Source organism: Pipistrellus hanaki (genome assembly GCF_964339955.1).
Source record: "Pipistrellus hanaki genome assembly, chromosome: 21".
Taxonomy (NCBI): Eukaryota; Metazoa; Chordata; class Mammalia; order Chiroptera; family Vespertilionidae; genus Pipistrellus; species Pipistrellus hanaki.
Genome location: NC_140523.1, coordinates 9,342,450 through 9,362,313, shown reverse-complemented (window position 1 = coordinate 9,362,313; position 19,864 = coordinate 9,342,450). Strand labels below are relative to the sequence as shown.

General features: G+C 47.5%; 1 protein-coding gene across 1 annotated transcript; it reads right to left on the bottom strand.

The window, feature by feature from the left end:
• Window positions 1–5,168: 5,168 nt before the first annotated feature.
• LOC311614301 (endophilin-A3-like) lies at window positions 5,169–18,230 on the bottom strand (the record flags this gene model as incomplete). Its single annotated transcript, XM_084868987.1, has 6 exons — window positions 5,169–5,427; window positions 6,262–6,359; window positions 7,675–7,778; window positions 10,035–10,193; window positions 13,864–14,111; window positions 18,107–18,230. The coding sequence occupies 6 exons, from the start codon at window positions 18,228–18,230 to the stop codon at window positions 5,309–5,311; spliced, it is 852 nt and encodes a 283-aa protein (XP_084725113.1). The 3' UTR covers window positions 5,169–5,308.
• Window positions 18,231–19,864: the final 1,634 nt, after the last annotated feature.

Sequence of the window (19,864 nt, the reverse complement as noted above, 5' to 3'; positions counted from 1 at the left end):
TGGCCAATTCTCCCCAGAATGGTTATTCTTGCCCTGTAGGCTCAGGGCAGGAGTTACTTCCTGCTACACCCTGCATTTTGAGCTTAAAAAAAAAAAAGAGGAGGAGGCCAAGCTTATGGGTCTGAATAGTCCCAAAGAGCCTTCAGTGTCTGTATAGGAAGAGGGTCTGGTCCATCATTCTATTTTCTGAATCCTATGTAATAAAAGTGATATGCAAATCAACCATCACTCTGCTACACCCACAAGCCACATCCATCAGCCAGTCAGGAATGAGTATGCAATTTAACCCAACCAAGATGGCTGCAGCCAGAGAGAGAGCAGGAGGGAGGCTTGGGTTTCCCTGGTGATGGAGAAAGCCAATCTTTCTGCACACCCTGGCCAACCCAGGCCTTCGCTTAAGGCTACAAAGTTTCAATTGTAGAAGATACATAAATCCCAACAGAAATGGCGGCAGCCGTGGAACTGGAGAGAACAGGAGGCTAGGATTGCCACCAGCAATTGAGGAAGCCAAGATTCTGCAGCTCTGGCCTGCTTTGACCTCTGCTTAAAGGTACAAAGTTTCAATTATAGAAGGTAAATAAATTTCAACAGAAATGGCTGCTGCCACGGAGCAAGCAGAAGACTTGGCTCCACTCCAGGCTATAGCAGTTTCAATTGTAGAAGATAAATAAATCCCAGATAATAGGGCCTGTGCTTCGGTAGCTGGGGGCTTGGCTGGCCTGCAAACTGCCCCAGGCTTCTGGCCCAGGCCGACACACAGCCCAAGGGAACCCCCACCCTAATCTGGGACACCCTTCAGGGAAAACCAGCAGGCTCCCACCCATGCACAGGCATCTATCCTATCTAATAAAAGAGTAATATGCAGATTGACCAATACTCCAACACACAAGATGGCTGTCCCCTCGTGGTCAAAAATCCTGCCCCCATGTGGACACAAGATGGCTGTCACAAGATGGCAAGCAGGCGAGGGCAGTTGGGAGGGACCAGGCTTGCAAGGGAGGGCAGTTGGAGTTGACCAAGCCTGCAGGGGAGGGCAGTTAGGGTTGACCAGGCTGGTAGAGGAAGGATGTTGGGGGCAAACATGATGGCAATGGAGGAGTTAGACAACAACCAGGCTGGCATGGGAGTGGTTAGGGGCTGATCAGGCTGGCAGGCAGAAGCAGTTTGGGGCCAACAGTCCTGGATTGGACATTCCTCAACCGGTCTCGGGTTGGAGAGAATGTAGGTGTGGTCTCCCCTATTTATCAATTCCTTACCTATATTTTCTTTAAGCTAAGCATCTACTACCCCTAATTTTTCCTGGGTGTTTGTGACTTTTGGTTTGTTTTGAGTGTTTTCTTTCCCTATTTTTTCTTTCTTTCTTTTTTTACTCCTTTGTATCATTCTTGCTCTCTCTTTTAATTATCTTTTCACTTTTTCTCTGGTGGTCACTTTTATTGGGGGTTATAGGTGTCTTCTTTACATTCATGTTCTCTTCCTTCTGTGTCATGTCTTGTCCTGTTGTATTTTGTGCATTTGGCTCAGTGCCTCCATAATCTTTGGCATAAGGTGGTAGGACGTAAGCCACATAATCAGAACCCTGAGAGCAGGCTCCATCCATGAAGTGGTCAATAATATTCAAGACCTAATTACACCAGAACAACCCAAGTATATCAAGTAGGATGCCTCCTTAGAATACCCAGCCCTGGTCACCTGAGAGACTGCACCACTGTGTACTACAAATCATCTAATATTACATAAGACCAATTTAAAAAATGTGGGTTGCATAGCAGTTTGATTAATATATATTCAATTTTAAGGGAATAGAACAAATAGGAAGACAAAGAAACACCCCCAAATGAAAGACAGAGAAGAATCATAATAAAAGGAACTAAATGAAATGGTAGCAAGCAATTTGTCAGAGAAAGTATTCAAAGTAATGATTAAAAGGATGCACAAATGTTATAAGGTTGAGAAATTCACCAACGTTGGAGAATCTAGAGGAAGTGAAGAATGACATAGACTTAACAAGGAACACAATGGAAGGTTTCTATGGGAGACTAGAAGAGGCTAAGGGCCAAATCAGCCATATTGAAGATAAGGTAGAAAAAATTTCACCCAACCAGGGCAGCAACTGGAAAAAAAATAGAAAGCAGTAAGATAGTCTAAGACAGCTCTGGGACAACATGAAATAAAACAACAGTCACATAATAGGGATGCCGGGGCGATCCACTGGAAGGACCCTCCAGCCCCACTCCGAGAGCGAGGCCGCCGCTGCCCAGCCACGCTTGGACACGCAGACCGAGCCCGCCGAAGCCCCCGCTCCTACCCAACACCACCAGGGGCCCGCGCTGCCACGCCAGCCCCACTTCACTGGCTCCATCCTGGGGTGCCACGCCACCTGCTGACACCAAAATCAGACCTGGGAAAGGCTCCCATCACTTCCCCGCACTTGAGACCTCAGTTCACACTGGTCTCCTGCATGCCGGCGTGCTCACACATCGACTTCCCTGAGAGATATTGGGTACACCTCCCACTCTCTGGCCCATAGTCCTTAATGGCGCATCTTCAAGACGTGTTCGGGCACCACCGATAGAGATCCTACATCTCTTCAGAGCCAGCTACCACAAGCACACAGACACATAGACACAGACACACAGAAACTCACACGGCCAATGAGGCTCTCCGAATTTGGGGTCCCTCAAAGTCTTGGGGAACCCGGAAAATCCAGGATATGGTAAAAATGAAGTTACAAAATTTTTATTAAAACCTTTCTTACATTCCATGATATTGGCTGGGCTGCATGTGCCTGTGAGCCATCAGTTGGACATGCTTGCTATATAACACATACATAAGTGTGGTTTATTTAAGGTAGTCAGACGTCATTCTTTATTTTTATATATTTCAGAGAGGAAGGGAGAGGGAGAGAGAGATAGAAACATCAATGATGAGAGAATATCATGGATCAGCTGCCTCCTGCACGCCCCCTGCTGGGGATCGAGCCTACAATCCATGCACGTGCCCTTGGCCTAAATCGAACCCAGAACCCTTCAGTCTGCAGGATGAAGCTTATAATTCATTTTTAAAAAATCTTATAAAATTAATCATTTTATTACTCAAAAAAATATGAACCAGTTAAAATTGAAGTAAAAAAATTTTTTTGGAGGGAGATGGGGAGCTAGATACTTTTCACTTTAAATCCTCACCTGTGGATATGTTTTTATTTATTTTTAAAAATATATATTTTATTGATTTTTTTTACAGAGAGGAAGGGAGAGGGACAGAGAGTTAGAAACATGAATGAGAAAGAAACATCTATCAGCTGCCTCCTGCACGCTACTGGGGATGTGCCTGCAACCAAGGTACATACCCTTGACCGGAATCGAACCTGGGACCCTTCAGTCCGCAGGCCAATGCTCTATCTATTGAGCCACACCAGTTAGGCCGGATATGTTGTTATTGATTAGAGAGAGAGAGAGGAAGGGAGAGGAAGAGAGAAACATCAATCGGCCACCTCTTGCAACCTAGGTATGTACCGACAGGCAATCGACCCTGTGACCTTTCGGTGTATGGGGAAGCACTCCAACTACCTGAGTGACACCGGCCAGGGTGAAACTTGATACTTGAAGTTTATCTGGTTGAACTTCAGGAAATTTTGTGAGAAGAGGAAGTTTTGAAATAGAAGCATAATGAGGAGGAAGTTCCTATATTGGGTGTTTACATTTATTTTAAATCCACAGTATCTGTACTAATAAAAGGGTAATATGCTAATTAGACCAGGAGACCTTCCGGACAAAGCCATGGTGGTGGGGCCTAGGCAGAGGCAGTTAGGGGGCGATCAGGCCAGGAGGGGAGGGAAGTTGGGGTGAGTAGGCCAGTGCGGGGGAGGGGCAGTTAGAGGCAAGAAGGCTGGCAGGGGGGCAGTTGGGAGAGAGCAGGCTGATAGGCAGAGTGCTTAGGAGCAATCAGGCAGGCAGCGAGGTGAGTGGTTGGGAGCCGAGGTCCCGGATTGCGATAGGAATGTTTGACTGCTGGCAGTCGGACATCCATCGAGGGGTCCCAGGTTGGAGAGGGTGCAGGCCGGGCTGAGGGACACCTTCCCATGCATGAATTTTGTGCACCTGGCCTCTGGTGTTTCTATAAAGGGAGATGACATTCAGGTAAGTAGGTCCCAAAGTATTTCTGTCAGTGTTGTCATTCTGAGTAAGAGATAAAATATTCTCTGGACATTTAAGGCGTGTCTAATCAGGGCTCGTTTGTGGATAAAATATTTCTTACATTCATTACACTCAAAACATTTTTCTTCAGTGTGAACTCTATGGTGTTGGTTGAGGTTGGACATGTATCTGAAGGATTTCCCACAATCACTGCACTCAAATGGTTTTTCTCCAGTGTGAATAAACTCTGTGCTGTTGAAAGAGGTTACCAATTTGACTGAAGGACTTACCACAATCACTACATTGATATGGCTTTTCACCAGTGTGAACTCTTTTGTGGTTAAGGAGTTATACCTAAAAGATTTTTCATATTCAGTACACTCATAGTTTTCCTCCAGTCTGAACTTTTTGATGTTCAATGAGATTACAGCTAATGCGTAATGACTTACCACTATCAGTACACTCATATAGCTTTTTTTCGAGTGTGGACTTTCTTTTGGTAAAAAGGAGATTCTTATGCCTAAATGATTTCCCACATTCACTAAACTCAAAAAGTTTTTCTTCTGTGTGAACTCCATGGTGTTCAGGTAGAGAAGCACTTTGATGAAAGAGCTTCCTAAAATCATCAATCTCAAAAGACTTTTTTTTTTAGTGTGAACTCTCCTGTCAATTGAGGTTAATGTCACATCTAAAACCTCTCCCACATTTGTGATACTCATATGTCACTCCACCAGAGGAGTCATCCTGGTGTTGAACAAATTTATATCTGTGGCTTGCAGCATTTTACATTTGCCCCACTGGTGATCAGTTTTTCCACTGAGAAATTTCTGTGAAAACTCACTACCACTGTGTGGCTGGCTGCTTATGCTAAGAGATGCCTGGGACTGCAGCAGCCCTAAGATGGATGAGAAGTCTTTCCCAGGCTCCCTAGCGGTTGAAGGCACCCTTGGGATATAGCAGCTGCATCTGCACACAAACGAAGTGGAGAGAAGTCCTGTCCAATTGTTTCTTTCCAGGACACCTCTCCACAGACATCCCTCTATTGCTGGTGATGGTTTACATGGAAACAGAGGCTCTAACACATGTGTCACTGAAGAAGGCTTTATGCTCAAAGTCTTCTGCTTGTGACTCAGTCAGGTGCAGACTACTCTTTCAAAACTGAGAAAAGCCGCTTACAGAGATGGGTCCTCTGAGTTGCTGGAGCTCTTGGAAGCCATGGCTTTTGCATCCACTTGTATAGATACACTCTCCTCAGAAGAGGCCTCCTTCTGATCCATTTTAGGCCAATATCCTGAAAACAGAAATATGGTGAGGAAATGAATGTTGACCGCTGACACGGGGATGTCCCATTACAGAAGTGTGTTGCATTTGGCTTCATGCAACTGGATGAAAACAAAAGATTTCCAGCGGTCAACATTCATTTATAGGATGCTGCAATGAAGTTCTGGGCTACTGAAGATCAAGAAGAAGGAAGACCTCAAATGAAATATGACACAAGCATGGCAAGCAGCACATGGAACAGAATAGGGACCACCTGTTCATTCCTCTGCTAAAAGCATTCAGCAAAGATTGTCTGCTGGTGATATGGGCAAGCTGTACAGAAAGTTAGTTACATCTTGTTCCACATAAAACTTAGTAAAGGAATAGCTTGTGTTTGAGGTCTACTTAATTATGCATGCACACCGCATAACACATGTGCAGGTCAATGTTGGAGAATACTGCAGAGAAAGCCTTGCATGGGCCAGGAGATGCAAAACGGCCACAAGGTGAAGGTAGTCAAAAGCCAGGAAGTCACAGATGAAATGACAAGTCAGAAAAGTGTGATATATGGGATAGAAAAGGTAGAAATGGACTCTTACCCTTCTGTTTGCAGACTGATGCTCTATCCACTGAGCCAAATTGGCCAGGGCCCTGAATGCTGGTTTTTAAAAATTGATATAAGTACCTGAGTCCAGGAAGCAGGGAAAGGGGAGTTCCTGGGGATGGTGGTAGGGGAAGAGGGGATGTAGGAAATTCGGGGTGTCAGTGTCTTCAGTGGCAGAGGAGCACAGGCCACACGCAGGGATCACAGGCTTCCGGCAGACCCTCCCGCAGGGCGCACCTGGCCCCAGTGTGGGCATCTCACCTTTCGAGTAGGAGATGGACAGGTTGAATGAACTGGGACACCTTCTCAGGGGCTGGGGCCTGACATTTCTTGTGTCCAGAGTGGAGGCAGCCGCGATTCTGTAACACACACACACATAACACATACACACATACACACACACACACACACACACACACACACACACAAACACACGTTGGAAGATGTGTCAGCTGAAGCCAAACAGCATCCCACACACGCTGGCTCTGCCTTGAGGAGCCTACACACTGAGGGGAGAGGTGGGGGTGACTTTTATACCCTGACTCTGGAGTAGCCCAAAGTGCTAGAGGTGACACTTCGAGATGTCAATGTTCAACCATGCCTTGGAAGAGCATCTATTGTGAAGTTGGTCTTGGCAGTGGGTAGTGATCACCTGGGAGTTAAGCGCCAGCAGGACCCTGCCAATGGGAGGGGCTTAGATCAGGTAGGAGGGGTTTAGCTCCTATGTGACCAACAAGATCCTATCAGTGGGAGGAGCTTACCTTTTGTGGGAGGAGTGTAGCTCATGTGGGAGGGACTTTGCTCCTGTGTGACCAGCAGGTTCCTGACAGTGAGAGGGACTTAGTTCCTGAGTCAGCAGCAGGATCCTGACAGTAGGAGGGGCTTAGCTCCTCTGTGACCAGCAGGATTTTGCCAGTGGGAGGGGCTTTTATGTTCTGTCTCTTTTTCTCCGGGAAACAAAGACAGAAAATGAAATGCTGCTCCTGTGAGCTCCCATTGACCACCTGATTACAGAGGGGACACCTTGATGATCAGACACCACTTTTCCCTTTGTCAGAAGAGTGTTGATACAAGCCAAAACCCCTTCACTTATATTCATTATGCTAGTCCTATGTAAGACAATTTTCTGTTAACCAAACCTAGCCAAACAATAGGGTAGATTTGTGTTTTGTTTTGTTTTTGTTCACCCCTCACTTTAATGCACAGGGTACCATGCATACTTCATAGGATATCACTCATTCTCAAAAAAGTCTTGAGTAGCCAGGCGGCCATGGCTCAGTGGTTGAGCATCAACCTATGAAGCAGGAGGTCACGGTTCATTCCCTGTCAGGGCACATGCCCAGATATCAGGCTTGATCCCCAGTGGGGGGCATGCAGGAAGCAGCCAGTCCATGCCTCCCCTCATCATTGATGTTTCTATCTCCCTATCCCTTCCTTTCTGAAATCAATAACAATATATTTTTAAAAAGGAGAGAGAGAGAGAGAGAGAGAGAGAGAGAGAGAGAGAGAGAGAGAAAGAAAGAAAGAAAAAAGAAAGAAAGAAAGAAAAAAAGAAAGAAAGAAAGAAAGAAATGGACAATGGGAGGGGCGGGGGATTCGGAGAGCAGAGAGCCAGAGGGAGTGGTTCCCACTGTTGGGACCCTGCATCCCTGGGCGGGCGCGGGAGGCTCTTACCGAATCCGCAGCTTCTTCTGCAGCATCTGCAGGATGTCAGCCGACTGCTGGTGATATTCTAGAGCTGCCTGGACAAACTGGGCCAACTGGCCGACTTGCTCTATCTGCAGGGAAGGGGATGTTAGTACCTGGAGGCTGGAGCCCATGGGGGCCGGAGGTGGGACATGAGCCCAGGGACCAGGCCTTGCAGGAAGCCCCATCCACCTTGGCTCATTTAATGTCACAGGAGCTGGTGAGCATCATTCAGATCCATGGGGAATAGAGCTAGTGATGTCGGCCACACATGTGCACATGGAGTTCTGATTATAAATGTGTTTTAACTCAATAAAATGCCGACTATCCCACAGAGAGAATATCCTCAGATTTTCTATTATGCTATAAAGTTCATCGATCTGAGAGCATCGGTCTACAGACCAAAGGGTCCCAGGATCGATTCTGGTCAAGGGCATGTGCCTTGGTTGCAGGCTCTTCCCTGGCCAGGGCCCTGGTCAGTGCACCTGCAGGAGGCAACCGATAGACATTTCTCTCACATGGATGTTTCCCTCTGTCTCTACCTCTCTCTTCCTCTCTCTATATAAATCAACTAGTGACCTGTTGCAGGAATATTCCTGCAAGACTTCCGGCCCGCAACCACCACCTCTCTCCCTCTCCCCACCTCTCCTGCGTGGGGGGCAGGGCCTCAACCTCATGTGATCCTAGTAGACTGCCACCTCTGTCCTCAGGAAAGTGAATTTCTATTTTAACACCCTGTTTGCAATCTGCGTGGCATTGCAGAACATGAAAAGGAATCATGGAAGAGAACTAAATGAACATTCTTTTTGTTTTGTTTTGAATCCTCACGTGAGGATATTCCTTCTATTGGTTTTTTGAGAGTGGAAGGGAGAGAGAGACAGAGAAAGAAACATTGATGTGAGAGAGACACATCGATTAGTTTGCCTTTGCACATGACCCAACCAGAGTTGGGATAAAGCCTGAAACCAAGGTACATGCCTGAAACTGGGACCCTTTCATCCACAGACCTAAGCTCTTTGCACTGAGCCAAACCAGCTAGGGCTAAATGACCATTCTTTGAAACACTATGGGGCTGAGAGGGTCAGAGGGGACATCAGCAGCACTTCTCTTGCACGATTATGTCATGGAGAGATGCATTTAACACTAGGCACTTTCTCCATTCCTGGCTGACATCAGGAAAGACATGCATCCTGGGACGCTGTGCACACACATAGTAGGTGCTCAATGCAACCAAGGGAGAGGTGGTTACTAAGCTGAATCTGTTGTCATATGGAGGTCCCCAGCTGTATTCAGGCCATAAGCACCAGATGTGTGTGGTGGACTCTGCTTCCCACACCACACTTAGAATGAAATACTGGGACATGGCCGCTGTGGCTCAGTGGTTGAGTGCTGACCTAGAAATCAGGTTATGGTTCAATTCCAGTCAGGGAACATGCCTGGGTTGTGGGCTGGATCCCCAGTAGGGGGCATGCAGGAGGCAGTTGATCCATGATTCTCTTTCATCATTGATGTTTCTCTCCCTTTCCCTCTGAAATCAATTAAATATATCTCTATATATAAAAGGCTAAGTGGCTGACTATACATCCATCTGACCGATTATCTAGTATATATGACGCACACTAGCAATTTAAAAATAAGTAATGACTCGCTCATACGCAATACAAATATAGCTGTCATTGGTGCCAATCATGCACATTTTAATTTTATAATAGTACTAGAGGCCCAGTGCATGAAAATTGATGCACTGGAGAGGGGGGTCCATGAGCCTGGTCTGCCCCCTCTCATAGTCTGGGAGCCCTTAGGGGCAGGAGGCGACCCAACTCTCAGGGGAAGGTGACGCCCCCATCACAACTCTGTTTCTTCCACTGCTGGCAGCTCAAGCCTTGGCTGGCCCTGGTTACCTGAGCCTTGGGTGGCTCTGAGAGGCTGGGCAGCTGCCATTCAAAGCTTGCCTGAGCCTCGGGCTGGCTCTGGGAGGCTGGGGAACTGGGGGACTCTGGAGGCAGGTGCTGAGGGGGTTGGGGGCTACCATTTTTAGGGTGTGACAGTCAGTTAGCATATCTCCTCCTTATTGGCTGTGGGCACCACCATCTTTGTGAGGGTGTGATGGTCAATTAGCATATTACCTCTTTATTAGATAGATATACTATTTTGACATTTAATTTTTTCAGTAACATATGTACCTCAGGAATCTTTCCTCTAATTAATTTACTTTCAATGTGAATGAATCTGTGCACTGGGCCACAAGTATCTCTGGAAACTTTTATAACAAAGGCTCCCAGAGCTTCCCCACAAACATACAATGTTTTTATTCCCAGGAGGGTCTCCTGCTTGGGGTCAATACTTACGTCATTTTCTAAAAAATTAAACATGCTTCTCCCTGCTATCTCCTTGGACTCCTCCAACTTTTCCATTGCTTGTGTGATCTCGTTGTTGGGGATCTTTCCGACAAGCTTCCTTTTATAATCGTAGTCCAGGCGGCGGCCCTCCAGCCTCTTCAGTTGGTTCTGAGGGAGAGGAGACAGACCTGGAGCTGCTACTTCGGCATGTGACCCAGGGAGGCCTGCCGTGCCTCTACAAGGAAGGTCATTACTTTTTCTAGGTCTACATTTTAGGGAGCAAGGACTCAGTTACTTTTTTCTTTTTGGTCAGCCCCTCAGCATCTAGGAGATGTTTCTTTCCCTGTAAATTATCAAGGAATATTTATGAAGTAAACGAATGGATGTTTGATGGATGATAGCATACATGGATGAATGGATAAATGCATGGAGGGATGATACCATAAATGGATGAATGGATGCATGGATTCATGGAGGGATGATACCATAAATGGATGAATGGATGCATGGATTCATGGAGGGATGATAGCATAAATGGATGGATGGGTGGATAGATGGTTGGATGGATGATAGCATAAATGAATGGATGGATGGGCGGATGAATGGATAATAGCATAAATAAATGGATGGGTGGATGGATGGATCATAGCATCCTATATAATAAAGCACTAACATGGTAATTAGACCAAACAATAAAGTGACCATCCAAATGACAACTGGCATTCCAGACAACCTTCCTGACGAAGTCGGACTGTGAGGGCTGGCTGGGGCTGTGAGGGCCAAGCCCCTTGCACAAATTTTGTGCATTGGGCTTCTAGTAAATGGATAGATGGATGGACGAATGGATGGATAGGTGGATGGGTGGATGGGTGGATGGATGGATGGGTGGATGATAGCATGAATGAATGGACGGAAGATCAGATAAGTGGATTGCTGGGTGAGTGATAGCATAAATGAGTGGATGGATGGATGGATGATAGATGATTGTAAATATGGAACATAAGGACACAGTATTGACACTCAGATTCCATTTTCAAAAATTTTTCAGGACCCCTCACTCCAGCTCTCTTAATGTCCTTAATTTCCAACCAAATTAACTATAGCAAAAATAGGGATATGTCTTCTGGCACTATTGTCAAATCCTTATTAAGAAGTAGATGATAAAAACACACATCCCTGGTATCTTCTAGAGCTAGCATGTTGAATGCATGGCCTGCTGTCTGCATGCAGCCCACAACAAGTATTTTTGTGGCCCAGCCAATATAAAGATATGTAAGGAAGGTTGTAATAAAGATTTTACAACTTAATTTTGACAATATCATATTATAGATAACTAGAGGCCCAATGCACAAAGATTCAGGCAAGAATGGGCCCACTTTCCCCTGGCTGCCAGCACCACCTTCACTCCAGCAGGAGCCACCTTTCTGCCTTACCCACACTGCCCAGAGGCTCAGAGCAGCTGGGGCGGTGATGAATGCCTGTGTTGTAGCCATGGCAACGGCACAAGCATCTAGCCTCTGCCACTTGGAGCCTGCATATGCAAAATAACCCACCATATTTGTTGGGTTAATTTGCATACTCACTCCTGATTGGCTGGTGGTCGTCACAAAGGTATGGTCAATTTGCATCTTACTCTTTTATTAGTGTAGATTCTTTTTTTTTAAAAAAAATATTTTTATTGATTTTACACAGAGAGGAATTGAGAGGGACAGAGAGTTAGAAATGTCGATGAGAGAGAAACACCGACTAGCTGCCTCTTGCACAACCCCCACTGGGATGTGCCCGCAACCAAGGTACATGCCCTTGACTGGAATCGAACCCAGGACCTTTCAGTCCGCAGGCCGACGCTCTATCCACTGAGCCAAACCGGTCCCGGCTATTAGTGTAGATTCTTAATAACTAACTGCAATGTTTGCTAATGACTGATTACTATCATTGTGTTGCATTTCTTTCCCTTACTCACCTATGAATAGATGCACAATTTCTCTCCCCTAATACTAGCAGTGAATATTTTAGCAGCCAATGGCCATGTCATTATTCTTGGACTGACTTGTTTGGTGAGCACAACAGAAAATATCTCGCTTTCAGAGAACAAGAAAAATGGGTTCATTTGCATAAACACTTATTCATTTGTGCAGTTATTCAATATCTGCTAAGACAATGTATAAGAAAAAATATTTGTATTAAAATGGTCTATTATTTTATGTGAATGATGACTTATTTATTTCAGCCCTTTGTATTCAACATGTCTCTATCAAAAGAAACCTACCTTTTCTTTTTTTTTTTTTTTTTTAAATATATTTTATTGATTTTGTACAGAGAGGAAAGGAGAGATATAGAGAGTTAGAAACATCGATGAGAGAGAGTCTTCGATCAGCTGCCTTTTGCACACCCCGTACTGGGGATATGCCCGCAACCAAGGTACATGCCCTTGACCGGAATCGAACCCGGGACCCTTCAGTCCCCAAGCCGACGCTCTATCCATTAAGCCAAACCGGTCTTGGCAGAAACCTACCTTTTCATAAAAATTGAAATATATATATATATTTTTTACAGCCCATGTTAGCTTTGAGTTTGACATGCTTGTTCTGGAGTAATTGTGCGTCTTCCATAAGGTTCCCCAACAGTTACAAAATGAGTTGAATAAACACTGCCATGAACGAAACACACACCTCCTCTTGTGTGTGAGCTCCATATGGCCATTTTAGAAAGCCTTCCAATATAAAATAAAGTCCTGGAAATTAATGACCACTTGTGCCATGTATCAAAAGAGGCAATGAGGCCTGAGTGGTATGGCTCAGTGGTTGAGCATCAACCTAAAACACAGGTCAATTTGATTCCCGGTCAGGGCACATGCCTGGGTTGTGTGCTCAGTCCCAGTAGGGGATGTGCAGGAGACAATGGATCAATGATTCTCTCCCATCATTGATATTTCTCTCTCTCTTAAATAAATACAAATACATACATATACAAATACATACATATAAAATAATAACCTCATTGCATCATAATAACCAGATGCAACGAGGTTATTATTTTCATTGTAAAAAATCCACTGCACAGTTTAAGAATCATTTGCTGTGAACAATGGTTGTGGAAATAAGTACCTTAGCTTGGTTACTTTCTGGATTCAATAAGCCACAAGAGAGCCCTAGCCTGTGTGGCTCAGTGGATAGAGTGTCAGCCTTCAGACCTAAGGGTCTGGCATTCCATTCTGGTTGTAGGCTTCTCCCCAGCAGGGGTGGTGGTTAGGGTGTGAGCAGGAGGCAACCAGTCAATATGTTTTTCTCACATTGATGTTTCTCTCTCTCTCTCCCTCTCTCTTCCACTCCTCTAAAAACCAATGGAACAGCCCTAGCTGTTTTTGGCTCAGTAGATAGAGTGTCAGTCTGTGTGCTGAAGGGTCCTGGGTACAAATTGGCCAAGACACATGCCTGGATTGCAGAGTCACTTCCTTGTGGGGGGAAAACTGGAGGCAGCCCATTAAAGATTCTCTCTCATCACTGATCTTTCTATCTCTCCCACTCCGTTTTTCTCTGATATCAATAAAATTTTTTAAAAATAAATTAAAATCAATGGAACAAATATCCTCAGATGAGGATTAAAATAAGTAAACACCTTTACCATAACACACACACACACAGCTACAGGATAAAGGGCTCATGGCTCTGGGGCTCCCACCCAGGGGGACAGGTGAACATCACTGAGTGCTTATCTGTGTCACTGCCCACACTAAGGTGATGCTGTTGCTGGCTCCCTACAGACATGTCCCCACAGTTTTAACTACAAACATCATTTTATATAGCAACGCCGGGGGTTTATAGCCGAGAAAACTTACTGAAATCTGTTTTAATTCTTCGTCGTGGACTAACTGGAGTGGATCAATAAAGGTTTCCTTGACGTTAATGTCAAATGATTTTTTCACCTCTGCCATCAGCTTCATGGCATTGCCCATTTCGATCATCGCACCGCCTGGGACAGAAGCACAAATAAAAAGCGTCCGTTCATGGAGCACCCAGAGGTTGGAGGCACTATTCATTTCTTGCCCAAGGTATGTGGGTGATGGTTTATTTAACAAGGTCTTTGCTGTGGGACTGACTCAGAAAAGAATAAACACAAAAACTTTCTCTTTCTTTAAACATATTTTTTATGGATTTCAGAGAGGAAGGGAGAGGGAGAGAGAGAAACAGCAATGATGAGAGAGAATCATGAATCATCTGCGTTCTGCATGGCCCCTCCTGGGGACCAAGCCCACATCCCGGGCATGTGCCCTTGACTGAAATCACACCATGACCTCCTGGTTCTTAGGTCAAAACTCAACTACTGACTATTCTATATAATAAAAGGCTAATATGCAAAAGACCAATGGAACAAACAGAACAATGGGCTGGTATGACGTGCACTGATCACCAGGGTTCATGCGTGGAACCTGGAGGGCGTTGGCCACAACGGGATGGTGGAGCAGGTGAGTGGGGGCGACAGACCGGGGTGAGCCTTTGGTGGTTACTGAAAATTCTTTGCTCTAGTGTGCTGAGGTCCTGCCTGGTGCTCAGACCTATTGCCAGCCCTGGCCACACACACACCCATTGCCAGTGCTGGAGCCACACTTGTATCCACATGAGTAGCCAGAGCTGATCCTGATTGCTTAGCACCTTCAGTGGTGTGAGAAGTAGCTGCCAGCTGTGATCTCTCAGGGCTTCTCCACCTCCTCCTGCTCCTGAGGGGAGATCTGGGCTGGCAGCTGCCACTTTCACCCACTGCTGGTGCCAGAGTTGCTGCTTGAACCCACTGCCGGTGCCTGCCCAAATTACTTGGCACCTTCGGAAGCCATAGCAGGAGGGGCTGGGTGGAGGTATGGAGGATGGGCTGAGACCTCCCCCTGTGCCAAATACAGCCTCACAGCCCAAAGTTTCTTTCAAGGTGCATGATTTTGTGCACTGTGTAGCTAGTAATCCTATCTAATAAAAGGGTAATATGCAAATTGACCATCACTCCAACACATAAGAGGGCCTCCCCCATCTGAACACAAGATGGCCACCACAAGATGGTAGGGCAGTTGTGGATGACTAGGCCAGCAAGGGTCGGTAGTTGAGAGGGACCACACTTGCAAGGGAGGGCAATTGGGTGGGACCAGACTGGCAGGGGAGGGTAGTTAGGGGTACCAGGCTAGCAAGGTAGGGCAGTGTAGGGTGATTGGACCAGCAAAGAAGAGCAGTTGGGGACAACCAGGCCTGTAGGGGAGGACAGTTGGGGACAATCAGGTCGGCAGGGGAGGGCAGTTAAGGTGACCAGACCAGTATGGGAGGCAGTTATGGGAAATCAGGTGAGCAGGGAAAGGCAGTTAAGGACAACCAGGCTGTTAAGGGAGGGCAGTTAAAGGTGACCAGGCCAGCAGGGGAGGGTAGTTAGGGGCAATCAGGCTGGTAGGGGAGCAATTAGGCATCGATCAGGCTGGCAGGGGAGTGGTTAGGGGGTGATTAGGCTGGTAGGCAGAAACGGTTAGGGGCAATTAGGCAGGCAGGCAGGTGAGCAGTTGGGAGCCAGCATTCCTGAATTATGAGAGGGACAATCCCCATGCATGAATTTTGTGCACCGGGTCTCTAGTAATTATAGTGATTAAAATATTTTTTATTGAAAAATGAATGTTTATTGCATGTAATCTTCTACACTAATAAAAGAAAAACATAAAAATTTACCATCTTTCTGCTACACCCACCAGCCAATCTGGAGCGGAGCGAGTATGCAAATTAACCTAATAAAGATGGCAGCGGCCATGGAGCTGACAGGAGCAGAGACTTGGGTTGCCCCCGGTGACAGAGGAAGCCAAGATTCCCATGCACCCTAGCCTCTGCTGAAGGAGTGGCTGGAGAAAAAAAAAAAAAAAAAAAAAAAGAAGGGGCTAAGAGCCTGGGTCATCAGGGGCAACCCAAGCTTCCAGCCTGCTGTGGCCACCACTCATGGAGTGGCTGGGGGCCTGGCTTTCTGGGGGGATGGAATAAGAGTCCCTGCTGGGGGGGCATGGCCAGCCTGCAAACAGCTATCAGTCCCTCATCAGGCGCACAGTGAGGACCACCACCCTGAAGGGGATATTGCCAGCCAAAAAACAGCCCTCATCATCTTACCCAGGCTGGCCATGCCCCCATGGGGTGAGGGTCCCCGCTGGGGGCATGACCAGCCTGCAAACAATCACCAGCCCCTCACCCAGGCTGGCCAGGCACTCCAGCGGGAATCTCCACCCTAAAGGTGGTGTGGCCAGCTTGAAAACAGCCCTCAGTCCCTCACGCAGGCTGTCCTACCCCTACAGTAGGGGCCCTCATCCCTTGGGGGTATGTCTGGCCTGAAAACTACCACAGGACCCTCACCCAGGCTGCTCCACACCCCAAGGGAGCCCCCACCCTGATCTGGGACACCCATCAGGGCAATCCAGCCAGCCCTGACCTTTATACCAGGCCTCTATCCTATCTAATAAAAGAGTAATATGCAAATTGACCATCACTTCAACTCACAAAATGGCTCCACCCATGTGGTCAAAGATAACTGTCCTCATGTGGAAATAAGATGGCTGCCACAAGATGGCCTAAAGAGGAGGGCAGTTAGGGGTTCCCACCCCCGTAGGGGAGGGCAGTTGAGGGGAACACAGGCTCCAGGGGAGGGCAGTTAGGGGTGCCCACCCCTGTAGGGGAGGGCAGTTGAGAAGAACACAGGCTGCAGGGGAGGGCAGTTGGGGGCGATCAGGCCAACAGGGGAGGGCAGTTGGGGGGGAACCAGGACTGCAGGGGATGGCAGTTGTTGGGAACCCAGGTCTGCAGGGGAGGGCAATTGTGGACGAGTAGGACAGTTGGGAGGGGTCAGGCCTGCAAGGGAGGAAAGTTAGGGGCTACCAGGCTGTCAAGGGAGGGTAGTTCGGGGTTATGGGCCACCAACCAGGCCTGCAGGGGAGGCCAGTTAGGGGCAATTGGGCTGTCAGTGGAATAGTTAGGCTTCCATCAGGCTGGCAAGGGGAGTGGTTAGGGGTGATCCGGGTGGCAGGCAGAAGTGGTTAGGGGCAGTAAGGCAGGCAAGTGAATGGTTGGGAGCCGACAGACCTGGATTGTAAAAGGGATGTCCTATTGCCCGTTTAGGCCTGATAGGATGCCAGATTAAAGAGGGTGCAGGCTGGACTGAGAGACACCTGCCTCCCCCCCCCCTCACCCCCACGAATTTCGTGCACTGGGCCTCTAGTAAACAATAAAAGGATTGAGTCCTCCTCAGGGCTAAGTACCCACCAATAAAGATGCCAATAGGAATGAATGAACATCTCATCTCAGCTTTTGCTGTGAGGTCATCCAGGGGCCTCTCCCTGGATCATTCTGAGGGAAAGGCACCCGGATCCTCCCTGGTGTGGAGGAAGCCTGGCAGTGTCCTGCAGGGAGCTCCCAGCAGGATGGGCAGCCATGCCGAGTGTGGCCCGCTAAGGGCATCAGCTAATCAGCATTCATTTGCAAGAGGGTGACCTCAAAGCTGTGCACAATGAGGTTGCAGGTTCTCTTAAAAACATCCTGGTCCCTGGCCGGTGTAGTCAGTGGGCAGAGTGTCAGCCTACAGGACCAGAGTCCCAGGTTCGATTCAGGTCAAGGGCATGTACCTGGGTTGCAGGCTTGTTGGGTCGGGACCTGACCCTGGTCGGGGCTCATGAAAGAGGCAACCAATCAATGTGTTTCTTGCATATTGATGTTTCTCTTCTCTCCCTCTCTCTTCCACTCTCCATAAAAATAAAAATAAAATAAAAATGATCCTTAAGTGAAAATTAACATAAACAAACAAACAAAAAGCATCTCGCAGCCAGCCTGCATGGCTCAGTGTTTGAGCATCAACCTAGGAACCAGGAGGTCAGGGTTTGAGGCCTGCTCAGGGTATACCTGAGACGCCCAGTAGGGGGCGCGCAAGAGGCAACCAAACCATGATTCTCACCATTGATGTTTCTCTCTCTCTCCTTTCCTCTCTGAAATCAATCCAAAAAAGAAAAGAAGAGAAAAACAAAGTCTTTGTGTATAACTTACAGGCGACACAGGCCGCCCGCCTTCCAGGCCCTGCACACTCACCGAAGTTGGAGTCCTCACCCAGCTCGTGGCCATACTTGAGCATGCAGTTGCCCAGCAGGCCCAACGGCTGCGGGAACTCGAGGACCTTCCTCTGGTTGTGGATCTTCGACGCCGGGCTCAGCATTCTCAGCTTCACTCTGTATACTTCAAGACAGGGTCATTTGTAATTCCTTCAAGGGACAGGGCAATCTCTCACACTGGCACAGAGCATGAGCCAGCAAGATTGAGTGACATGTCAGAGATCCAAGGTGCCAAAGGGCCACAGTGACCTATTTATTCTTTCCTGTGATTGGCACATGCATCACCCGGGTGGGTGCCTAACGAATGGTTGCAGATTCATTTGGGAAATGGAAATTGTGCACACAATGAAACCAGGCTATATCAGGACCTCTCTCTCTCTGTCTCTCTCAAAATTTATTTATCCCTAGTCTGTATGGCTCAGTGGATAGGGCATTGGCCTGCAGACTGAAGGGTCCCGAGTTCCATTCTGGTTAGGGCACATCCCCAGTGAGGGGCATACAGGAGGTAGCCGATCCTTGATCTCTCTCATCATGGATGTTTCTGTCTCTGTCTCCTTCTCTCTTACCCTCTGAAATCAATAAAAATGTATTTCAAAAAGTAAATGAGCCCTAGCTGGTCTGACTCAGTGGATACAGTGTCAACCTGTGGACTGAAAGGTCCCAGGTTTGATTCTGGTGAAGGGCATGTACCTTGGTCTCCTGGCCTTGATGGGGGCATGTGCAGGAGGCAACCCATGGATGTGTCTCTCTCACATTGATGTTTCTCTCTGTCTCCCCCCCTCCCTTCCACTCTCTCTAAAAATCAATGGAGAAAGCAAATAGTAAGAGGGGAGAAACTAAGATGGTGGCATAAGTGAACACCTATACTGCTGCCTTGCACAACAATTTCAAAACTACAACTAGAAAGAAAAAGAAAAGGACACTGAAACACAGGGCAGAGGTGCAGAGACACCGAGAGGTGCACTCTCAAGAGGAAGGGGCATGTAGCTGAATACATGACTGGCTTTCTCTAACCGGAGCAGATCAAAGGCTCCCCATAGTGCTGAAATCCAGTCCTGGGTGAGACACATACGGGGAGAAACTGTACTGTCTGGCAGCAGGCAGGGCCCGAGAGCAGCTTTTTCTGAGGTGTGTTCTGCCATAGCCTCGGGGCACTGAGACCCTGGGGTACTACGGAAGAAAGAGTTGCAGAGACGCAGAGATGCAGAGACATGCACGCACAAGAGGAAAGGCCGGGCGGCTGGATATGTGGCTGCCTTGATTATTCTGAAGGGAAACAGGGCCTCATGACTGCACCATACTCCAGTTCCAGGGGAGACTTTGCGTACCACACTCATTTGGGGAAAAACTAGACTGTCTGGCAGTGGGCAAAGCTCAAGAGCAGCTTTCTCTCAGAGGTGCATGCAGCTATTGCCTCGAGGCACGGAGACCCAGAGGAACTGTGGAATATAGAGGGAAGGAGGCACGCTCGTGGAGAGGGCTCGGGCAGTTGAACGTGTGGATGCCTTTCTCGTTCTGGAGGGAAACAAAGCTTCCCGAACTACATGTACTCCAGTTCCAGGTGAGACTTTGGGTACCCACACTCATTCACTAAGAAATAGGACTGTCTGGCAGCAGCAAAGCTTAAGAGCAGCTTTCTCTCAGAGGTGCGAGCTGCCATTGCCACAGGACACTGAGACCCAACCCTTTTAAGGCAGGGCTTATGGGAAACCAAGGCTGCCTGCTCTGCTCTGAGACC